The sequence below is a fragment of the Perca fluviatilis genome, chromosome 22 (genome assembly GCF_010015445.1).
Source record: "Perca fluviatilis chromosome 22, GENO_Pfluv_1.0, whole genome shotgun sequence".
In the NCBI taxonomy this organism is placed as follows: Eukaryota; Metazoa; Chordata; class Actinopteri; order Perciformes; family Percidae; genus Perca; species Perca fluviatilis.
Genome location: NC_053133.1, coordinates 25,409,531 through 25,428,970, shown reverse-complemented (window position 1 = coordinate 25,428,970; position 19,440 = coordinate 25,409,531). Strand labels below are relative to the sequence as shown.

The following is a 19,440-nucleotide window of genomic DNA, read 5'->3' as shown; positions in this document are numbered from 1 at the left end:
GATATAGGAATGAAAACCACTTAGAAATTGGAAAATAGTTCAAAGTTAGTTAATTAGTTTTTTTGGCACATTTATTTATTTTATCTTAAGGCCTCAAAGCATCCTGTAACATTTCTTCAACAGATTGTGAGATGGATGCATCTGCTAAATACCAACTTTTCAATTTTTTTTAATAACTTTAAGGGCGCCGACTTCGGTTCGGTCTCAAGTGGAGTCGGGGACTGTGTTGGGGGGGGGGGCACTTGAACAGGTGTCTGTCTCTCCAGCCGGGCTGTGGTTCTCTGTCGTGTCGTGCTGCTGATGCTCAGGGTGCTGATGTTGTTCTAATTGTTCATCTGAAAATAGCAAGGCTGGATGTTGTGATGCTGAACTCCTCTTCGCTAGCGTCACCACAGGCGCCGCCAGGCTCTTTATTAGCGTCGAGCCGACTTTTGAAAAAAGTGGAGACGGTTGGAATATTTCTCCTAATTAAATCATCTCTTCTATCCTTCTCCCTTTCAGCTTTCCGTTTTGTGGCTCCACCGTTTTTTTATCCATGTTGTTTGTTTTGTCGATGTCCTCTGGCTACTCTCTTTCTTTCACACTATCCTCTACCGCCTGTCTTGCAGCTATCAACAGTTTCCGCGGTAACCTGACTCATTGTCATCAGACACAGCCGAAACAGCCAAACAACTGATCATGATACTTTTTGTGTGCAACCAAATTATTGTTAACCCTTGTGTTGACTTTGGGTCAAATTGACCCGTTTTCTATTTTTGTTTTATATCAGAAAATATGGGACGTAGAAATAATCGCTGAAAATGTTTGGAAGAAAAATGTAACAATTTAAAACAAACTGTGATTTCTCTTTTTTTTTTCCAAGGTTGACGGGAAGACAACACAAGGTTAACACACAAAAACACACTTATGAATTAATTTTATTTTAATTTAATTTTAAATAAAAAAAAAAGAAAAGAAGAAAAAAAGGATGAGGCCACAGTTAGTGGGGTCTTGGAGGCCCCCTAGAGGTCGGCCCAATCGACCCGGTGGTAAATCCGGCCTTGCTAATGATTAGCTGCCGTTTTCGTCTTAGTCGACTAAGATTTCTTTAGTTGATTAGTCAGTTTTTAATGCTTTTCCATGCTGAATGACTTAGAAAGAAACTTATGAGCACATCTCAGGTAAACAATTCAATTTTATTTATAGTATCAAATCATAACAAGTAAAATAGTAATTTTTTATTTTTAAAATTAATAGTAAACACAAGATTTAAAGTGGAGCTTTTGCCTGATTCTTTGGGGAGAAACTTTTTTTTTTTTTTTTTTTTTGTTATGTTGATTCACTTAAAGGTGCTCTAAGCGATATTGGGTGACGTCATTTCTTGTTGTCAAACAAAATGGAGGCTAGCTCGCCCCTCCCTCCTCCTCATCCCGTCCCCTCCCCCTCCCTTCCGTGCTTCCGCGCACTAACCACCCCCCCTCCAAACCCCCAAACCCCCACCCCCAAATCCTTCTTGTCGGTTAGTGAGGAGATGTTTGCTGTATGTGACAAAAAATGTTGTCGCTTAAAAAACGCGTGACATCGCTTAGACCACCTTTAAATTCTGTATTGTTTATTGTGTAATTTTTGGCTACCATCTGTTTGGATTATGAAGAAACGTTACAACTCAGGAAACGGGCATAAAATAATTTTTTATCATACAACAGACTATACTAAATAGACACACACACACACACCAGATAAACTCAGCCTGATTTCCTGTAACTGGAGAGGGGAGGAGCAACACTCCCAAGGAGACCCTGAAACTGAAAGTTGTTCAGTCAGTTAAGAATTCATTTTGAGTGGACCACGGAGCAGGAGGAGGGAAACTACAGGCCGAGGCAGGGTGAGTGTTAATACAACATGTCATTATTTTACTGTCGAAGTCTCTGAACCAGTTTCCTCCCTGTGGACTGTAGGGAAAAGGAACGTTAGAATGAACTTAACAGTTTGATTCATCTAACAGATTTAAAGACAACTGACTAGCTGATGGAGTGCTGTATGGTTTTATTATACTGTATACTGTCACACACTTTCTCTCATTCTTACAGTACATGTGACTCTTGTGGCAACATGTTTCCAATGTTGTGAAATCACAGCCAGTGTTCCTGTTTTACCTCTCAGAATGACTTCAGATCAGGAGATGAGTGATTCAGAGGAAGAGGAGGATGGAGCAGAGTCTCCAGTATCCGGCTGTCTGTCTTTGAAGTCCAAAGAACCTCCTCTACTCTTCAGTAATGAACCTGGACCCTCAGACACAAAGTAAGAGACTTGTTTTTACTGTCAGCTGACCTGATGAAGATGACGCATTGAGGATGAAGAAATGCTCTGCTAAAAGATTTATACTTGTGATGCAGAACTATTAGTGCAGATAATGTTTCAAACTAAGAGGGATCTTTTCTGGGTTTTATAGCCACAAACTTCTGATTGGGTTTCTGCAGCAGAACACTTGAGAACCTCCATTTCAGAATGTACATAAATACAACCAAAGTATTAAAATGTTGTCCAAACGTTGCTGTAAAGATTTGCAATCTGAAAGAATGTCCTTCAGACGATTGTTTTAATTATATTTGTCTCCAAATATTTAGTTGATTTGACTTTTCCTCTAATAAGCTGTTATGACCTGCCACTTCTGTTGTTTTTTGTAGAATATTTGAATGAATGCTTTCCTTTGATAGTTGACAGTAGAAAGTGACATAAAACAGAATGACTTACAGAAAAGGAAACCGTCTGGATTTAAACTTGAGACATGCTGTGTGTCTTAAGGCAGAGACACACCAAGCCGATAATCGGACTAGACAGTCTGGCGAGGTCGGTGACTCGAGTCTGTTCGGTGTGTTCCACACCGTCGTCAGTCGGAGGAGCCGTCGGCGTTCATTTTGGCCGACCTGACTTGCTGCGTCGGAGGGCCGGCCGTCGGACTCCATGACCAATCTGATTGGTGGAGTGCCAACCCAGAAATGGCGAGCGCCTTTCAAAATCTGACAAAAATCTTTTAAACTGACCTTTGTCGATCTGAAATGAAGACAGATTCAGCAGCTGCACGGCCTATTTCTCTTAAATTGTTTTCAGAAACACGTTTCGATGAGCTATCTTCGTAAAATATGAGATTGTATTCTGAACGAGCCACCATTATGACGGGTTGAAAAATCCGGGAGCAGCCAGACCCACGTGACGCGTTCGTCCAATCAGCTGCCGGTTTTCATTTTTTGGGGCGACAATACAGATTAGCGCTGCCTGCGTCGCTTCGCTGTGTTCTGAGGCACTTTTTGGACCTCGGGGAGCCGACTGATCAGTCAGACTGCCTTTTCTGCCAACGGTCGGCCGTCGGGTTAGTGTGTCAGGGGCTTTATACTGTTGGTGTACCACAATATTCAGACCACTTCTAAACTCAGTTCAAACCTAACTCTAAGCTAAGCTGTAGTAAAGGACATGATCAGCTCAACTACAGGCAGATCACTACATGTTTAATAAGACAGTCAGATAGGAAAAGCAGTTATTAGTGTTTATGAAAGCAGGAGAGTTGAAATAAAAGGAACATTTTCATTACAGACTGAATTGATGAAATGAAACTAACAGCACTTTTACTGTTCACTGTTAACATCGGAGCTTTGAGACAGTTTTGGTCAAATCTTGATATTAATCAAATACAATCAACCAATAATTTTAGTTATAACAAAATGTTTCACAGAAAGAGGAAAATGAGTGATGTCTCTGAGGAGGAGCAGCAGCCCAGATCCAAAACCAGAGCTGGACTACAGACAGCCAGTCAGACCTGCACTGTACAAAGTAAGTCTGTACATTTGTCTGATGATGTCTTTGTGTCTGAAAACAGTGACATTTTGTGCATGACTGTTTACAATAATTTTATATGTATGTATGTATGTATGTATGTATATATATATATATATATATATATATATATATATATATATATATATATATATATATATATATATGTATATATATATATATATATATATGTATATATATATATATATATATATATATATATATATATATATATGTATATATATATATGACAGCATTCTGGGATGGGAGGACAACTTGAACTTGTTTTGGTGGAACATGTGTACGTTAAAAAGTTGTTTTAGTCGTGCAACAGAAAACTGAGATTGGACAGATAGTCTAGCTAGCTGTCTGGATTTACCCTGCAGAGATCTGAGGAGCAGTTAACCATAGTCCTCATAAATCCACCGGAGTTTAGAACGCCAACACAAAGACAGAGGAGCGAAAAGACATGCATCTGGCAGAATTTCCTGCGGCACTGGAGCAATCCCGGAAGTGGAACGTCGTGGATATAGACTACAGGTCTATAGACACACAGTCACTTTGAACAACAGCCCACATCTAGCTTCCTGCTAAAGTCTTCTCTAAGTTAGTGTGTTGTCCTGAGATCGACTTATTGAACAAACGAACCACTGAGTAAAAGTGCACTGCTGACATCTGTTTTAAAGCTACAGTAAAGTGCTCATTAGCTGCTCAGTTGCAGCACATTAAGCAGCTGAAAAACGTACCTGCTGGTATCAACATTGGTCAGTCTAGATGCTTAAAGTGATGGTTCGAGTAATATTTACCCCCCGGGCCCTTTGCACCATGACCTCCACACAACACCCTCAGAAGCTTTTTTTACCTGGGTCAAACATGGAGAGTTAGCGTAGTAAGTCGCTGAATAGCTTGAAGCGAGAGCTAATGGATCCGACTGTCTCTTAACATTACCCACTAATAATCGACGCCAAATGATACCAAAGGTCTACACTAGTATATGTAGGTTATGCACTGATAAACGATGGATTGTAAAAGTTTGTAAGTACACCAGAAGGTTATGTTAAAACTCGCCTGCGGCTTCTGCTCTCTGCTGTTGTTGTTGCTGCTGTTAAGACGAGTGTTTAGGGACATCTACAAATTACAACACCGAAAAGAGATGCAACAAAAATATTTTTTAATTTAACTTATTTTTTAAAGTAAGTGCTGTAGTATAACTAGCAGGAGACAAGTAATAATTGAGGTAAGTTTGGAGACATTACCTTATTTAATCATTAAATTAATAAATATTTTTGTTGCATCTCTTTTCGGTGTTGTAATTTGTAGATGTCCCTAAGCACTCTTACTGCCCGGTAGTAACAGCAGCAGCAGCAGCAGCAGAGAGCAGAAGCCAGCAGGCAAGTGTTATTTACATAAACTTCTGGTGTACTTACAAATTTTACAATCCATCGTTTTATGAGTGCATAACCTATTTGTACTACTGTAGACGTTTGGTATCATTTCGGGCATTATTAGTGGGGTAATGTTAAGAGACACTTCGGATCCATTAGCCCTGCGCTAAGCTATTCAGCTGATAACGCTACGCTACGCTAACGCTCCCAATGTTCGACCCAGGTGAAAAAAGCTTCTGGGGGGGTGTTTGGCTCAAGGTCATGGTGCAAAGGACCCTAGGGTGAAATTACTCCGAACCATCACTTAAACAGGGTCCTCTCATTTCACTACCTCTGCTAACAAAACACTGCCTGTCCTCAGCCTGTAAACTACAGCTTTCCGCTTGTTCACTTTGTTTCTCAGTTTTTCTGTGCTGTGTTGTGCCAAGCCGTGAATAAATACATTTCCATTTCCATTGCAGCCGCACAGCAGGGAAAACCAGAGCTGAGCTGTTGTAGCTCTGCTTCGTAAACTTGTTGTAAACTTACAACACGTTTCAGTGCTAGTGATCAGAGAGAAAGCTCTCTGTACTTTTCTAGCTTCTAACTAAGTCTCTGTTGTTTGGAGTTTACTTTCCCTGCTGTGTTCCTGTTTGTACTTTCAGATAGAGCTTTATTTTACTGTTTACTGGTAGCTTTAGTCATGTCAGAAATTTAACGTACTGCTGATATAAGCAAACATTTCCTGTTGCTACTGATTCACATAACCTGCTGAGGCTCCGCCTCCTCTGCTGTCAATCAAAAATGTAAACCGACACACAGTCAGAGGCCGAGAGACAAAGGAGCACTTCTGAGGTTTCTCTTTAAAAATAAAAAAACACTATTAACAATAAATGTAATTTTTAATTCAAGAAAGAATAATTGCTTTATAACCTTTACTTTTTACACGTTCTTATATTGATCATCTTCATATTGGTAATAAAAATAGTGACCAGATTGTCAACGTTTCTTTTTCTTGTTTTCTCTCTCACCCTTGTCTCTTCTCTAGTGAATGGTAGTCAGCATGAACATAAGATCAGTGTGAAGAGGACATGTGAACGCGTTTCTGAAGGACCTGGTCAAACAGGAAGTGGAACATCCCTCAACAGGATCTACATTGCGCTCTACATCACAGACGGATGGAGTGAAGAGGTTAACACCCAACATGAGGTTTGGCAGCTTGAGATAGATTCCAAGATGGAGACCCTCCATGAAACTCCAATCAAGTGCAGTGACATCTTTGAAGCCTTACGTGACCAACAGAAACGCATCAGAGTCGTCCTGACGATCGGCGTTGCTGGCGTTGGAAAAACCTTTTCAGTGCAGAAGTTCTCTCTGGACTGGGCCGAGGGTTTGGAAAACCAAGATATCAGTCTGGTGATCCCTCTTTCGTTCAGGGAGCTGAACTTGATCAAAGATGAGCAGTACAGTCTTCTCGAGCTGCTCAGAGTTTTCCATCCAACGTTGCAGAAGGTCACAGCCGAGCAGCTCACTGACTCTAAAGTTCTCTTCATCTTCGACGGCCTGGATGAAAGCAGACTTTCATTGGATTTCATTAACAATGAGGTTGTTTCTGATGTCATACAGAAGTCATCAGTCAACGCGCTGTTGACAAACCTCATCGAGGGGAAGCTGCTTCCCTCGGCTCTCGTCTGGATAACTTCCCGACCTGCGGCAGCCAATCGGATCCCTCCTGCGTGTGTTGACAGGGTAACAGAAGTACGAGGCTTCACTGACGCCCAGAAGGAGGAGTACTTCAGGAAGAGAGTCAGTGATGAAGAGCTGTCCAGCAGAATCATCTCCCACATTAAGACATCCAGGAGCCTCCACATCATGTGTCTGATCCCAGTCTTCTGCTGGATCACTGCTACAGTTCTGGACCACATGTTGGCTACAGACCAGAGAGGAGAGCTGCCCAATACCCTGACTGACATGTACGCACACTTCCTGCTGGTTCAGACAAAGAGGAAGATGCAGAAGTATGATGAGGAACACGACACGAGTCCACGAGAACTGAAGAAGACCGACAGGGAAGTTCTTCTGAAGCTGGGAAGGCTGGCGTTTGAACAGCTGGAGAAAGGAAACATCATGTTCTACCAAGAAGACCTGGAGCGCTGTGGTCTGGATGTCACAGAGGCCTCGGTGTATTCAGGAGTTTGTACAGAGATCTTCAAAAGGGAGAGTGTGATCTTCCAGAAAACAGTCTACTGCTTTGTTCATCTGAGTGTTCAGGAGTTTCTGGCTGCTGTCTACTTCTACCACTGTTACACCAACAGGAACACAGAGGTACTGGAGAACTTTCTGGGGAAAGGCTGGAAATCCCAGAAGAGTTCCTTATACCTGCATAGTGATTCTTACCTGACTGAGGATGATACTGATGGTGACACTGACTCATCTCTGGATGTCTTCCTAAAGAAAGCCATGGAGAAATCCCTGAAGATTAAAAATGGCCACCTGGACCTGTTTGTCCGTTTCCTTCATGGCCTCTCTCTGGAGTCCAACCAGAGACTCTTAGGAGGCCTGCTGGGTCAGACAGACAACAGTCCAGAAATCATCCAGAGAGCCATCAACAACCTGAAGGAAATGAAGATGTACGAGGTCTCTCCTGACAGAAGCATCAACATCTTTCACTGTCTGATGGAGATGAACGACAGCTCAGTCCATCAGGAGATCCAAGAGTTCCTGAAGTCAGAGAACAGATCAGAGAAGAAACTCTCTATGATTGACTGTTCAGCTCTGGCCTACATGCTGCAGATGTCAGAGGAGGTTCTGGATGAGTTGAACCTGCAGAAGTACAACACATCAGAGGAGGGACGACAGAGACTGATTCCAGCTGTGAGGAACTGCAGAAGAGCTATGTAAGTACAGATGTGATTAACATTTTTGATCAATGTAAAGCTTAAGTCCTCAGTGTTGGAGTGAACATACACACTTTACAGACATGCACAATATAAAACGTACAGTCTATACAATTTTTTTTAAATAGTTTAAACATGATTATTGAAAACATTTGTACATATTAAGCTGCAAATGTCTTTGTTGTATCAAATGCTGTGAGGAGAAGACAAATCTGGCACTCAAACTTAATAAAGGACCGACCAGCTGGGCTACAGCTGCTCATGTTCATGCACTTTTTGATCGGTTTTTATGATAAAAGTGTAAATTTCATTATATTTTAAATTTTACATTATCTGTCATCAGACTTTCTCGCTGTCTACTCTCTGAGATTCATTGTGAAGTCATTGCCTCAGCTCTGAAGTCCAACCCCTCCCATCTGAGAGAGCTGAACCTGACTGACAACAAGCTGCAGGATTCAGGAGTAAAGCAGCTGTGTGCTGGATTGAAGAGTCAACACTGTAGACTGGAGACTCTGAGGTCAGTTCATGTATTGCACACACATAAAGTGTATTTAAAGTGTCCTTTTCAAAGGAAGGTTAAAAATCAAGGGCAACTGGACTTGGTTAAAGGTGACTCGATGTTTTCAAGCAGAAACTTTCTCTTCTAAAGTTATATAATTTATTTTTTTATTTAGATTGAGGGGCTGCAGTTTGTCAGAGATCAGCTGTGCTTCTCTGGCCTCAGCTCTGAAGTCCAACCCCTCCCATTTGAAAGAGCTGGACCTGAGAGACAACAAGCTGCAGGATTCAGGAGTGAAAAAGCTGTGTTATTTTTTTGAGAGTCAGCATTGTAGACTGGAGACCCTGAGGTCAGTTCACTGACTCGCTGTTACTATTATACCCCTGATAGGTTTAATTAACAATTTAATTTAATTTATGCACAACAAAACATACTCTTAACGTATCCATAAAGTTGTACATTTTCCTTATGTTCATATTTTCATGTTTATTGTACTATATTTAGTCAGCAGTCACAAACGACCTGTTTGTTAAAGAAAATGTAGATAATTTCGACTGTTAGTTGTTAAAGTAAATTAATGTTTATACTTTTTAGTAAAATAAATCCTTCAGAACACACTCAGCTGTTTTACGTATAGATAGATTATTGATCCTCTTATCACAGACCTGACTGAGGTCAGCATGTTATTAATTTGTGTTGACATGAATAGGTGTATGAATGTTGTGGTGACATTTGGAAGAGGTCTATAGAAGGCTGACATGATGATCCACAATGGCAAAGTCTGTACTCATTTCAGCGAAAAGCTCATTGATTAGGACATAGTAATGTTTTGCTTTTAAAACCTGAACACATCTGATTGGATTATAAATGGATTTGTATCTACATACCTTTTTATTCAGATTGATGGACTGCAGTTTGTCAGAAAGCAGCTGTACTTCTCTGGCTTCAGCTCTGAAGTCTTCCCATCTGAGAGAGCTGCAGCTGAGAGACAACAACCTGAAGGATTCAGGAGTAAAGCTGCTGTGTGGTTTTCTGGAGAATCCACACTGTAAACTGGAGACTCTGAGGTGAGTTGTACATTTCTTTTATTCATATTTTCCTGTTTCTTCTACTAAATGTAGTCTTAAATCACAAAAGACGTGTTTGTTAAATAAACTGTAAAAGATGTCCACTGTTAGTTGTTCAGCCCAGTTCAGACCAAAGATTTGTGATGAGACGAAACCGTGTTAGAACGTTGCAGGAAAAGTTGCAGCGCTCTGAACCGGCCCGTCTCAGCTTGACTCAAGCCAGCTGATGGTTGCGCCTGTGACTCAGCCAGTCAAGTCTCCAGTGGCTGGTTTTAGAAAGTATCACATGTCACCTGTTTCAACAGCCAATAGCGAAGTCAGATACTAATCATAGAAATAAAGTGATCTGTAATCCATTTTATTTCTATGTTACAAACTGTGAGCTGGTCGAAATGGAAGAGTTTTGGACGGAGGCTCAACGAGTGCCTGCGAGCACGGTATGTGGTCAAGCGAGCTAGAGAGTGACTGAAGAGAAGGAGCGGCGAACAGAGCAGTGAATCGGAGAAATAAAACGTTTTTGCATAGAAATGCGACTGTAGCAAGTATCTCACTATCACTATCCACATTCATATTTTGAGATGTTACAAATGATATTCAGCTACAAAAAGCCTGAAAAGTCACAAGTTAGAACGGAAGTACAAAGAGTCATTGCTATGGAGATGATACATCGTCTTGTTTCATCTCATTGGTGTCAACAGGCAGGTTTTGAACGTTGGCAGTTGTTGCAGTTTTCTTATCGTCTCGTCGCAAATCTTTGGTCTGAATTGGCCTTTAAAGTGCCCATATTATGCTCATTTTCAGGTTCATAATTGTATTTTGAGGTTGTACCAGAATAGGTTTACATTAAAAAAACACCATATTTTTGTTGTACTGCACATTGCTGCAGCTCCTCTTTTGACCCTGTGTGTTGAGATCTCTGTTTTAGCTACAGAGTGAGGCATCACACTTCTATCCCATCTTTGTTGGGAGTCACACATGCGCATTTGTTGTTGTTTTTTTGTGTCTGTTTTTGTGTCAGTTTTCAATTTGTTGTGTCAATTTATGATTGTACTGTTTTATTTATTTATTATTAAGGACCCCCTCGAAAACGAGATGCTGCATCTCAAGGGGTTACTCCTAATAAAGAAATTTTCAATAATTTAAATGCGTTTTAACCAATAATGTCTTATATTGATCCTTCGGAACACACAGCTATTTAAAGGATCAATATAGTATTGATCCTTTAAAGGCCCCATGGCATGAAAATTTCACTTTATGAGGTTTTTTAACATTAATATGAGTTCCCCCAGCCTGTCTATGGTCCCCCAGTGGCTAGAAATGGCGATAGGTGTAAACCGAGCCCTGGGTCTCCTGCTCTGCCTTTGAGAAAATGAAAGCTCAGATGAGCCGTTTTGGAATCTGCTTGTTATGAGGTCATAACAAGCAAGGTTACCTCCCCTTTCTCTGCTTTGCCCGCCCAGAGAATTTGGCCAACCCATGAGAGAGAGAGACATCATGGCTTTCAAACAAGAAAAGTGGCAGTTGGTCAAGGCCACACCCCCCCACCCTCCACCCTCCACCTTGCCCCTCCCACTCTCCTCCTCAAAAGCTTCAGACACAGAAATGGCACATCCTAAGGAAAGCTCATTGTAGGACTGGCTCTAGTGGCTGTAGTTCTGCACCAAAGCTGAATTTCGGGAAAGATACTTCAGATACAGTATTAGGGGACCACTAAGGTCTATATAAAAGCATCCAAAGAGCACCATGTCATAGGACCTTTAATCACAGACCTGACTGAGATCAGCAGCATGTTATTAATCTGTGTTGACATGAATAGGTGAATGAAAGTGGTGGTGGGGGACATTATGAAGATCTGCAATAACACAATGACAAAGGCACTCTACTTGATTTAGAGAAAAGCTCATTTATTAGGACATAATAATTAGGGTTGGGCATCGAGGACCGATTCCTACTTGGAATTGTTTCAAAAATTATGTTTGGAGGATTTGGTTTCAAATCTGATCATGGGTTCCAAATTTAACATGCGTAAGTTTTGGTTTCCGTAACGGCCAGGCGCTTGTTGTGTTGCAGCCGTGGAGCACAGTAAGCGATGCTCTAGTGTGACTTTATTTTACATTGAAAAAGTCCCGTCAAACTGCAACCCAATTTTGAATCAAAATAAAACTTTCCTCTTACTTGTGAAATAAGCATGTGACCCGTTTCAACTCCACCCCTCAAAAATCTGAATCAGAATCGATAAGAACCGGAATCGAAAGGAAGAATCGGAATTGGAATCAGAATCGTTAATATCCAAACCTAATAAACCTAATATTTGATTGGATTCTAAATGGATTTGAACTGTTAACTGTTTTAACATTTATTCTTTTTTCAGATTGATGGACTGCGGTTTGACCAAGATCAGCTGCAATTCTCTGGCCTCCGCTCTGAAGTCCAACCCCTCCCATTTGAGGGAGCTGCAATTGAGAGACAACAAGCTGAAGGATTCAGACGTAAAGCTGCTGTGTGATCTTGTGGAGAGTCCACACTGTAGACTGGAGACTCTGAGGTCAGTAGAGGGTTGGAGTCAGTATTTAACTAAACATAGTTGGTTTCACAGCAAAGATCCAGTATTTCCTGTAAACCTCCAACCTTCTCAGTGAAGCTGTGAGAGGAGAATGATGTGAGGCTTTAGGATTGGACAGACAGACAGACAGAGAGGACAGTTAGCCACTCAGATACGCCAGAAGCTTGTTGTGATCATGTGTTTGATATGATGTGAAGACAATTGGTCATGTTCAAAAAAATGGATTAAAGCATCACAACATCATCATCAAATTGTCCAAACATCAAATCTGATCTCAAAGTGTTTGTTCTCTCATTTGAACACTAAGCAACTGATCAGTTCATCTTTGTCGCAGCTCTGAGATCAGTCAGACTGAAGCCTGCAAATCACTGGCTCTTATTTCATAGAACCAGCATTACATTTAGTAACCATGTGGTCTTTATACAGTGCAGAAGCTCTGCTGAAGTCCAGTAATCACAGCTGATGTTTTACTGTTCAGTCTTGTGTCTTATGAACATGTTGGACCTTTAACATCATATGTCCTTATGTCATTTGTTTTGTCAGAATATTTTTATAACAGACTCCATATTTACATATTTTCCATGTAATTTTTTAAACCAGACTAAACCCTTAGATGGTTTTTAACAGCTTTGAACCCAACAGCAGTAAATCCATCATAAAGTGAACAGTGAACATCTCCCTGTTTCTGCAGTAATGTGTTGTTCAGGACTCTCAGCAGTTTTTTTCCACTGAGTACTTCATTGAAATCTGGTCTGGTCTGTGAGCTTTAAGCTCAGTGTGTTCACTTCAATACACTAACATGAAAGCTGAAAAGAAGCAGGCTACGCTACACAGTCGCGCCACTTGTGGTCTGAACAGGACTTAAGTCCCTGCTGGTATTTATACTGGATGTGTTGCATCACTGACTGACGGCTGATGAACAGAGTCTCTGTAAAAAACTCTTAACACTTCTGTTGTCTTCTTTTTTTCATCAGATGGAAGTGGACTCACTAAGAGCGATCAGGAATGAGGATGTGTTGAGACACGATGTGGAGTCCACCATCATCCCTGTGTATCCCTCTGGATCTGGACTGCTCTGCTGCTTCTCTGTCCTTCCACACAGTCTCTGCAGACACACTGGGACTCCTCCACTCCTTTTGCTCCACACTCTGCAACCACCTCTTCCACCCTCCACCTGGACCTGGGTTTCATTTTCTCCTTATTCATTCAAATATTCTGAACCCAAAGTGCGTCTGCAGATTAATTCTGTTCATGACAACAACTGTAGATTAACACAGTGGTTCCCAAAGTGGGGTCCCCAGACCAGAGGTCCTTGAGTGTGTTGAAGGGGTCCACAGCGAAAAGGGGCATCCTTTTTTCATTAACATCTTCACTATAATTCCATCCATAAGTAACACAATTACAGAATGTATGACCATTTTAGTCATGGGTTTCATACACTTTCTGTAATGAAACATCTAAAAGCAAAAATCCTATAACATGAGGAACCCTGGGACGGAATTGTATCATAATATATAATCGGGGCCTGTTGTCTAATTTGTGTAAGTTTAGGGGTCCATCAGGTGAAAAAGCTTTGCCTTCTGTTGGAGCTCCACCCTGTGGAACAATGGAGCATTGCAGTTAATTCCCACATATTTCTTAATAACAACAGGAGTTGATTTTGGACACATAAAGTTACCTTATACTAACACCAGCCATTTCTCAGATAATAACGTAAATATTTGCTTGTAACAAACAAACAAACAAACAGAAGATAAAACCTGAATTAAATCAAAGCTTCACTGAAGTTTCTCAACTCACTACAGACAGATTATGTCTGGACTCTGTCGGGAAATCAGCACCTTATGTTTTATTTTGTATATGATGTTAATGTAAACTGATTAACATGCAGACTATATATATATTTTTTTATATATATATATATATATATATATATATATATATATATATATATATATATATATATATATATATATATATCTCAATTACACACAGGAAAGGAATCCTAAATCAAATCATATCATGTTTTTTTAGTTTAATACAGTTTAATGTGACCCTGCTAGTTTATGGCAAAAACTGAATATATCCATTCATATGTGTTATTTTAATGGATATTTCTGCTTTGCTTTCTGTTGCATTATTTTTTTTCTCTCAGTGATAAAATTATTCTTTATATCGTATATTGCTTTTATTTTGAATATGCTGTAGTCGGATATGATACTCTGGTAATTCTCGGTTTTGTGTGATGTGAATGTTTTTTATTTCTTCAGTCGAAGAGGAAACAAGCAGTTTATTTATTTCATCTATGTGTAAGTACATTTTGAGTTAACTCATTTTTAAAATAATCGTAGCCAATGTCCATGTTAACGGTCACTTTGGAGTCTGGGTTTATTTTCCTTCTTTCTCTTTTTGTTCTAATGCTCTAATGTTGGTTCATTTTAAATTAATTTACCTGAACGAAGTCTCTGTTATTTTTCATAATCCTTTTTTAAATGTTAAACATGTTTTTTTCTGGCCATATTGTCAGATGATAAACTAATATTTTATACTGCACTGACAGTAAATCTTGAAGACACTTGTAGTAAAGATGAGACTGCAGTTATTTATCAGCTTAATATTTAACAACTACATCTCCCATGAGTCTTTAACAGATTCTCTAACACACCACACAGTACATAACTATTTACAGTGTTCCTCAGCGGGGAGAGAAAGCTGCACGTTCGCAAAAATGTTGCATTAAGTGCAGAGGTAGGCTGAATAGAGTCTGGTGTATTTTAGTGTCCTAGTTTGTGCCTCTCATGGCTTACCTTTAAATTCAAGTCACAGGGCTAAACAGCCGATCTTCTGGGGCCAGTTGTTCAAAGGTAAACTGATCGGATTTTGGTTATCGGATTGGATCAAATCTTGAAAATGGGTTGTTCAAAAGGGAAAGAAGGAATCTGAAATCAGATTAGATCACGGAATTCAATCCTAGTTTTAATCTGGATCAAACTTTCAGTTTGTGTTGTTCAAAACTTGTCCGTAGGATTTGGATAACTTTGATCCAAAAAACAGGATTATCCTGATCCTAACGGGGTAGGATTTCAAGGTGGATTCCAGGAAGAAAATGTAGTAAAACTTAAAAATTGGTCAAATAATACATTTGTATCATTTAGTGTATATACTTTTATTTATATTTTGCACTTGACTTGTGTAACTGTTTTAACAGTGATAAAGTAGACATAGGCTACCAATTAAGCTATTCGGTATAGTATAGTAAATTAAAAATAAAAATGATCTTGTCCCCATGTCTAAACGAGAAAGTGAAAGAGCAGAAGCACAGATCGTCCAGGCAGAGGAACAAATCAAGCTGACCAAACTGCAGCAAACCAAAGCGACTCTTCAGATTCGCCTCCTAAAAGCAGGGCTTGGAAATGCTGGTCTCTCCTTCTCAGATGAAGAAGAACCCTGAACATTCATTATTTTGTTAACTATTGGACATTTAGCCTTTTGTTTTCTTTTTAAGACATTTTCAAAAATATCCACAATGTATTTGTTAATGTATATTTGTTTTTATTTGTTGTAACTCAGATGAGGGGTCATAAAAGAAATTATGAAGGGAAGTGGATGTTTATGTTATTTTTGTGTTTTGTCTCAAAATAAGAAACCCTTACAGTGACCCCATGTTGGCTCTTCTACCTGTTCTTTGCATAGCTGGTAGCCCACATTGTGATATGTTGTCCCATTTAGAGCACTGGTAATCCGGATTTGGTAATCTTGAAAACTGTATCTGGATCAGGTCGATCCAGTCCAATGTTGCTTTGAAAAACCGGCATAAAAGTAAGACTTATTACCTGATCCTGAATAGCAAAAAATGGAATTTCCAAATCCGGATCATTTTGATCCAGGTTAAATGTTTTGAACAACTGGCCCCTGAGGATCTTTGACACCCCAGAAAGTCCTTCAGCAACACTTAAAGCTCTTCTGGAGGTATTTCCAGACTCCACAAAGACTTTTCTGAACATCTGGATGAAAAAAATATTCAGTTTGTTGCAAAAGATGTTTAACCAGTTTCCTAACACGTGGCTGTATTTCCAAACCCAGGTTGCTGGAAATGACCTATGTCCTTGTTCTTTTTGTAAAACGCAAGCAAAAATATTAACACTTTTTTTGGGGCACCTGGTAGCTCACCTGGTAGAGCGGGCGCCCATATGCAGAGGCTCAGTCCTCGATGCAGCGGCTCAGTGTTCCAGTCTGACCTGTGGCCATTTGCTGCACGTGTTTCCCCTCCCTCCCCCCTTTGCTGTCTACAGCTGTCCTTCTATTAAAGGCTAAAATGCCCCAAAAAATGATCTTTAAAAATATATTAACACTTTTTGTATGATATTGGATTTGATATCTTTTTTTTATGGTGCAACATACCAAATCATTTTAAGTCTCATAAATCAATCAAAGAACACGAGAGATAAAAAAAACTAAATAGATGTATTTACGTGATTTCTACAATAAGATGGCAAACGAGGAAAGCGATATTCTTATAAACTCATGTGTTTGGAGACGGGAGGAGCAACACTACAGGTGATCTAGGTACAGTACATCGAGTAGGGAATCTTCTAGATGTACCTGGGAGGGAAACTGAAAGTGTTCAGTCAGTTAACGCTGAATTTTGAGTCGACAGATCAAAGCAGGAGGGGGGAAACTGAAGGCTGAGGCAGGGTGAGTGTTACTCCAACATTTTCATTATTTTACTATCAAAGTTTCTGAGTCTGTTTTCACCCTGTGGACTGTAGAGGAAATAAATGTTATTATAAATGAACTCAACAGTTTGATTTATCTGTAAACACAAAGTATGTATTAGTGTTTTGACTAATTCCCACATCCCTAGGCTTCTGCTTCTTTTATTAAACTGTATTGTCATTCTCCACCCGTCCACCAGATGCTTAATTCTGCTCACCTGTGTCTCATTCCCCAATCACCCTGTCACTACAAATACTACAGCCCCATTTTTACCAGTCAGTTGCCAGATTGTTAATGTTATGCCTTTGTATTCCAGCCTCTGAACCTGGAACCTGCACCTTTTTCCTCCCCATCCCTGTTCACCTGTGGATCTATCTATCTGTCTACCTATCTATCTATGTATGTATCTATCTATGTATCTATATATCATCATCATCTCTTTACCATTAAGTCACTGAATTGTTCCTTTCTGCATTAAGGGCCCATTACTTGTTTTTTTGAACAACCTGACAACCGATGCTTTAATCCATACTGTATGTTAAATATACTTTCATAATGGTTTTATGTTCCCCATTAGTCATTGTTGGGAGTATCAGACTTCTACTGGATAAATATGAAGCCAGATTTAAGATGAACTGTAGGGAATGTTAGCAGTTTGTTGGTGGTTTCCTAACATTTAACCCTACATAACAAACATGTCTGTGAGGTAGAAATATATTGTTAGAAGTAAATCTCAGTGGGTGGAGCAACAATAAAAGTTTTCTGATGGATTAAATAAATTAGGGGGAAATCTGGGATCTTAAATCAAGAACCTATAGGTGATTAGTGTAATGTGTAATGATATGTTTAATATCCCGAGGTGATAACTGACATTAAGACAATTATTTTCTTATTTAACAAGTTTTCAGAAATGTGGCCGGGTTGGTTCGGTGGTAGAGCAGGCGCACATGCTCAGTGGTAGAGCGGTTGCCTGCCAATCGGAAGGTTGGTGGTTCGATCCCTGGCCCTGCAGTCCCATGCCGAAGTGTCCTTGGGCAAGACACTGAACCCCGAGTTGCCCCCGATGCTGCGCCATCGGAGTGTAAATGTGTGTGAGTGTTTATCTGACGAGCAGGTGGCACCTTGTATGGCAGCCTCGGCCTCAGTGTATGAATGTGTGTGAATGGTTCCTGTACTATGTTAAAGCGCTTTGAGTAGTCGTTAAGACTAGAAAAGCGCTATATAAAAACAGTCCATTTACATGTACTGAGAGGTTTATGCCTCAACGCAGAGGTTGAGGGTTCGAATCCGACCTGTGATGAAAAAATAATCTTAAAAAAAAAAGTTTTCAGAAATGTTAAATATGCAAATGAGAAATTATCTAATGCTTACTTTTGTTAAAAGTAGAAATAATTTACAGACACAACTGGACAAAGTGTAGTCAAATTGTTTTCTTTCCACTAGTCTGAAAGAAGACATGTAATGGAAGATATACAGCTAAAAATCTCAAGTGACCAGTTAATGAACAAACTGTTGTTGCCTGTCGTGTTGAGAGAAGATCCTAGATATCAGTACAGAAACAGACTATTTCTTTATTTGTATAATTACTACAACTTCTGCACCTAAATAAAAGCAGCAGGGTGTTGAGATAAGTTACACCTTTATTATTCCACAGTGGGGAAATTAGGTTGTTGCAGCAGTAAAACCAAAACCATGCATAAATACAGATATAAAGTAAAAAAATAATAATACTAGGTACATAAACCAAAATATAAACTATACATAGCAGCAGTCTTGATATAATATAATACAAGGGTCAATGAAACATTAACAGTATAATATGTTACATTATGAAACATTGAGGGGAATGAGACATAGTATAAGGTGCAGTAGTGTTATAGTATAGAATAACAACGTATAGTACAAAAATATAACTATAGAAAGTATAGTATAGTGCAGGAGGGTAACGTAGAATATAATCAATCAATATATAGTCTATATCCTTGACATTCCACTTCCGGGATTGCTCCGTTGTCACCGGAAAATCCGCCGGATTTCGCTCATTTCGGCCGGATGTCCGTTGCCTTGGGCTTCCTTTGTGTTGCCGTTTTAAACTCCTGTGGATTCATGAGGACTATGGTTAACTGCTCCTCAGATCTCTGCAGGGTAAATCCAGACAGCTAGCTAGACTGTGTCCAATCTGAGTTTTCTGTTGCACGACTAAAACTACTTTTAAACGTACACATGTTCCTCCAAAACAAGTTCCTTCCAGAGGCTATTTTGCAGAGGCATTGCAGCTTTTCTCCGGTTCTTAGCATCACCCAAAAAGATTGATTGGTTTAAAGAAATGGCAATAAACCAGAGCACGTTTTCCTCCCATCCCTGAATGCTATGTGGAGTAGCAAAATGAGACTAATCAATATATAATAAACACACTAAAATGGAATCTGCAGATTTCTTTTACAGTTATCAACGGTGTTCCAGAAAATCTACGAAAATTAGCAGACTGTTTTTGTGTTTGTGGTGGATATGTGTTAACATTCGA

At 39.7% G+C, this 19,440-nt stretch overlaps 1 protein-coding gene across 3 annotated transcripts; it reads left to right on the top strand.

Annotated features, from left to right (window-relative positions):
- The first annotated feature begins 1,773 nt into the window (after positions 1-1,773).
- LOC120552403 (NACHT, LRR and PYD domains-containing protein 3-like) lies at positions 1,774-14,087 on the top strand. 3 transcript variants are annotated; one of them, XM_039790457.1, is made up of 9 exons: positions 1,774-1,864; positions 2,143-2,280; positions 3,710-3,807; positions 6,223-8,071; positions 8,415-8,588; positions 8,746-8,919; positions 9,470-9,637; positions 12,009-12,182; positions 13,175-14,087. In XM_039790457.1, the coding sequence occupies exons 2-9, from the start codon at positions 2,144-2,146 to the stop codon at positions 13,191-13,193; spliced, it is 2,793 nt and encodes a 930-aa protein (XP_039646391.1). In that variant the 5' UTR covers positions 1,774-1,864; position 2,143; the 3' UTR covers positions 13,194-14,087. The 3 variants fall into 3 exon arrangements, with proteins under 3 accessions (XP_039646391.1, XP_039646392.1, XP_039646393.1); XM_039790458.1 differs by lacking the exons at positions 8,746-8,919; positions 9,470-9,637; XM_039790459.1 differs by lacking the exons at positions 8,746-8,919; positions 9,470-9,637; positions 12,009-12,182.
- Positions 14,088-19,440: the final 5,353 nt, after the last annotated feature.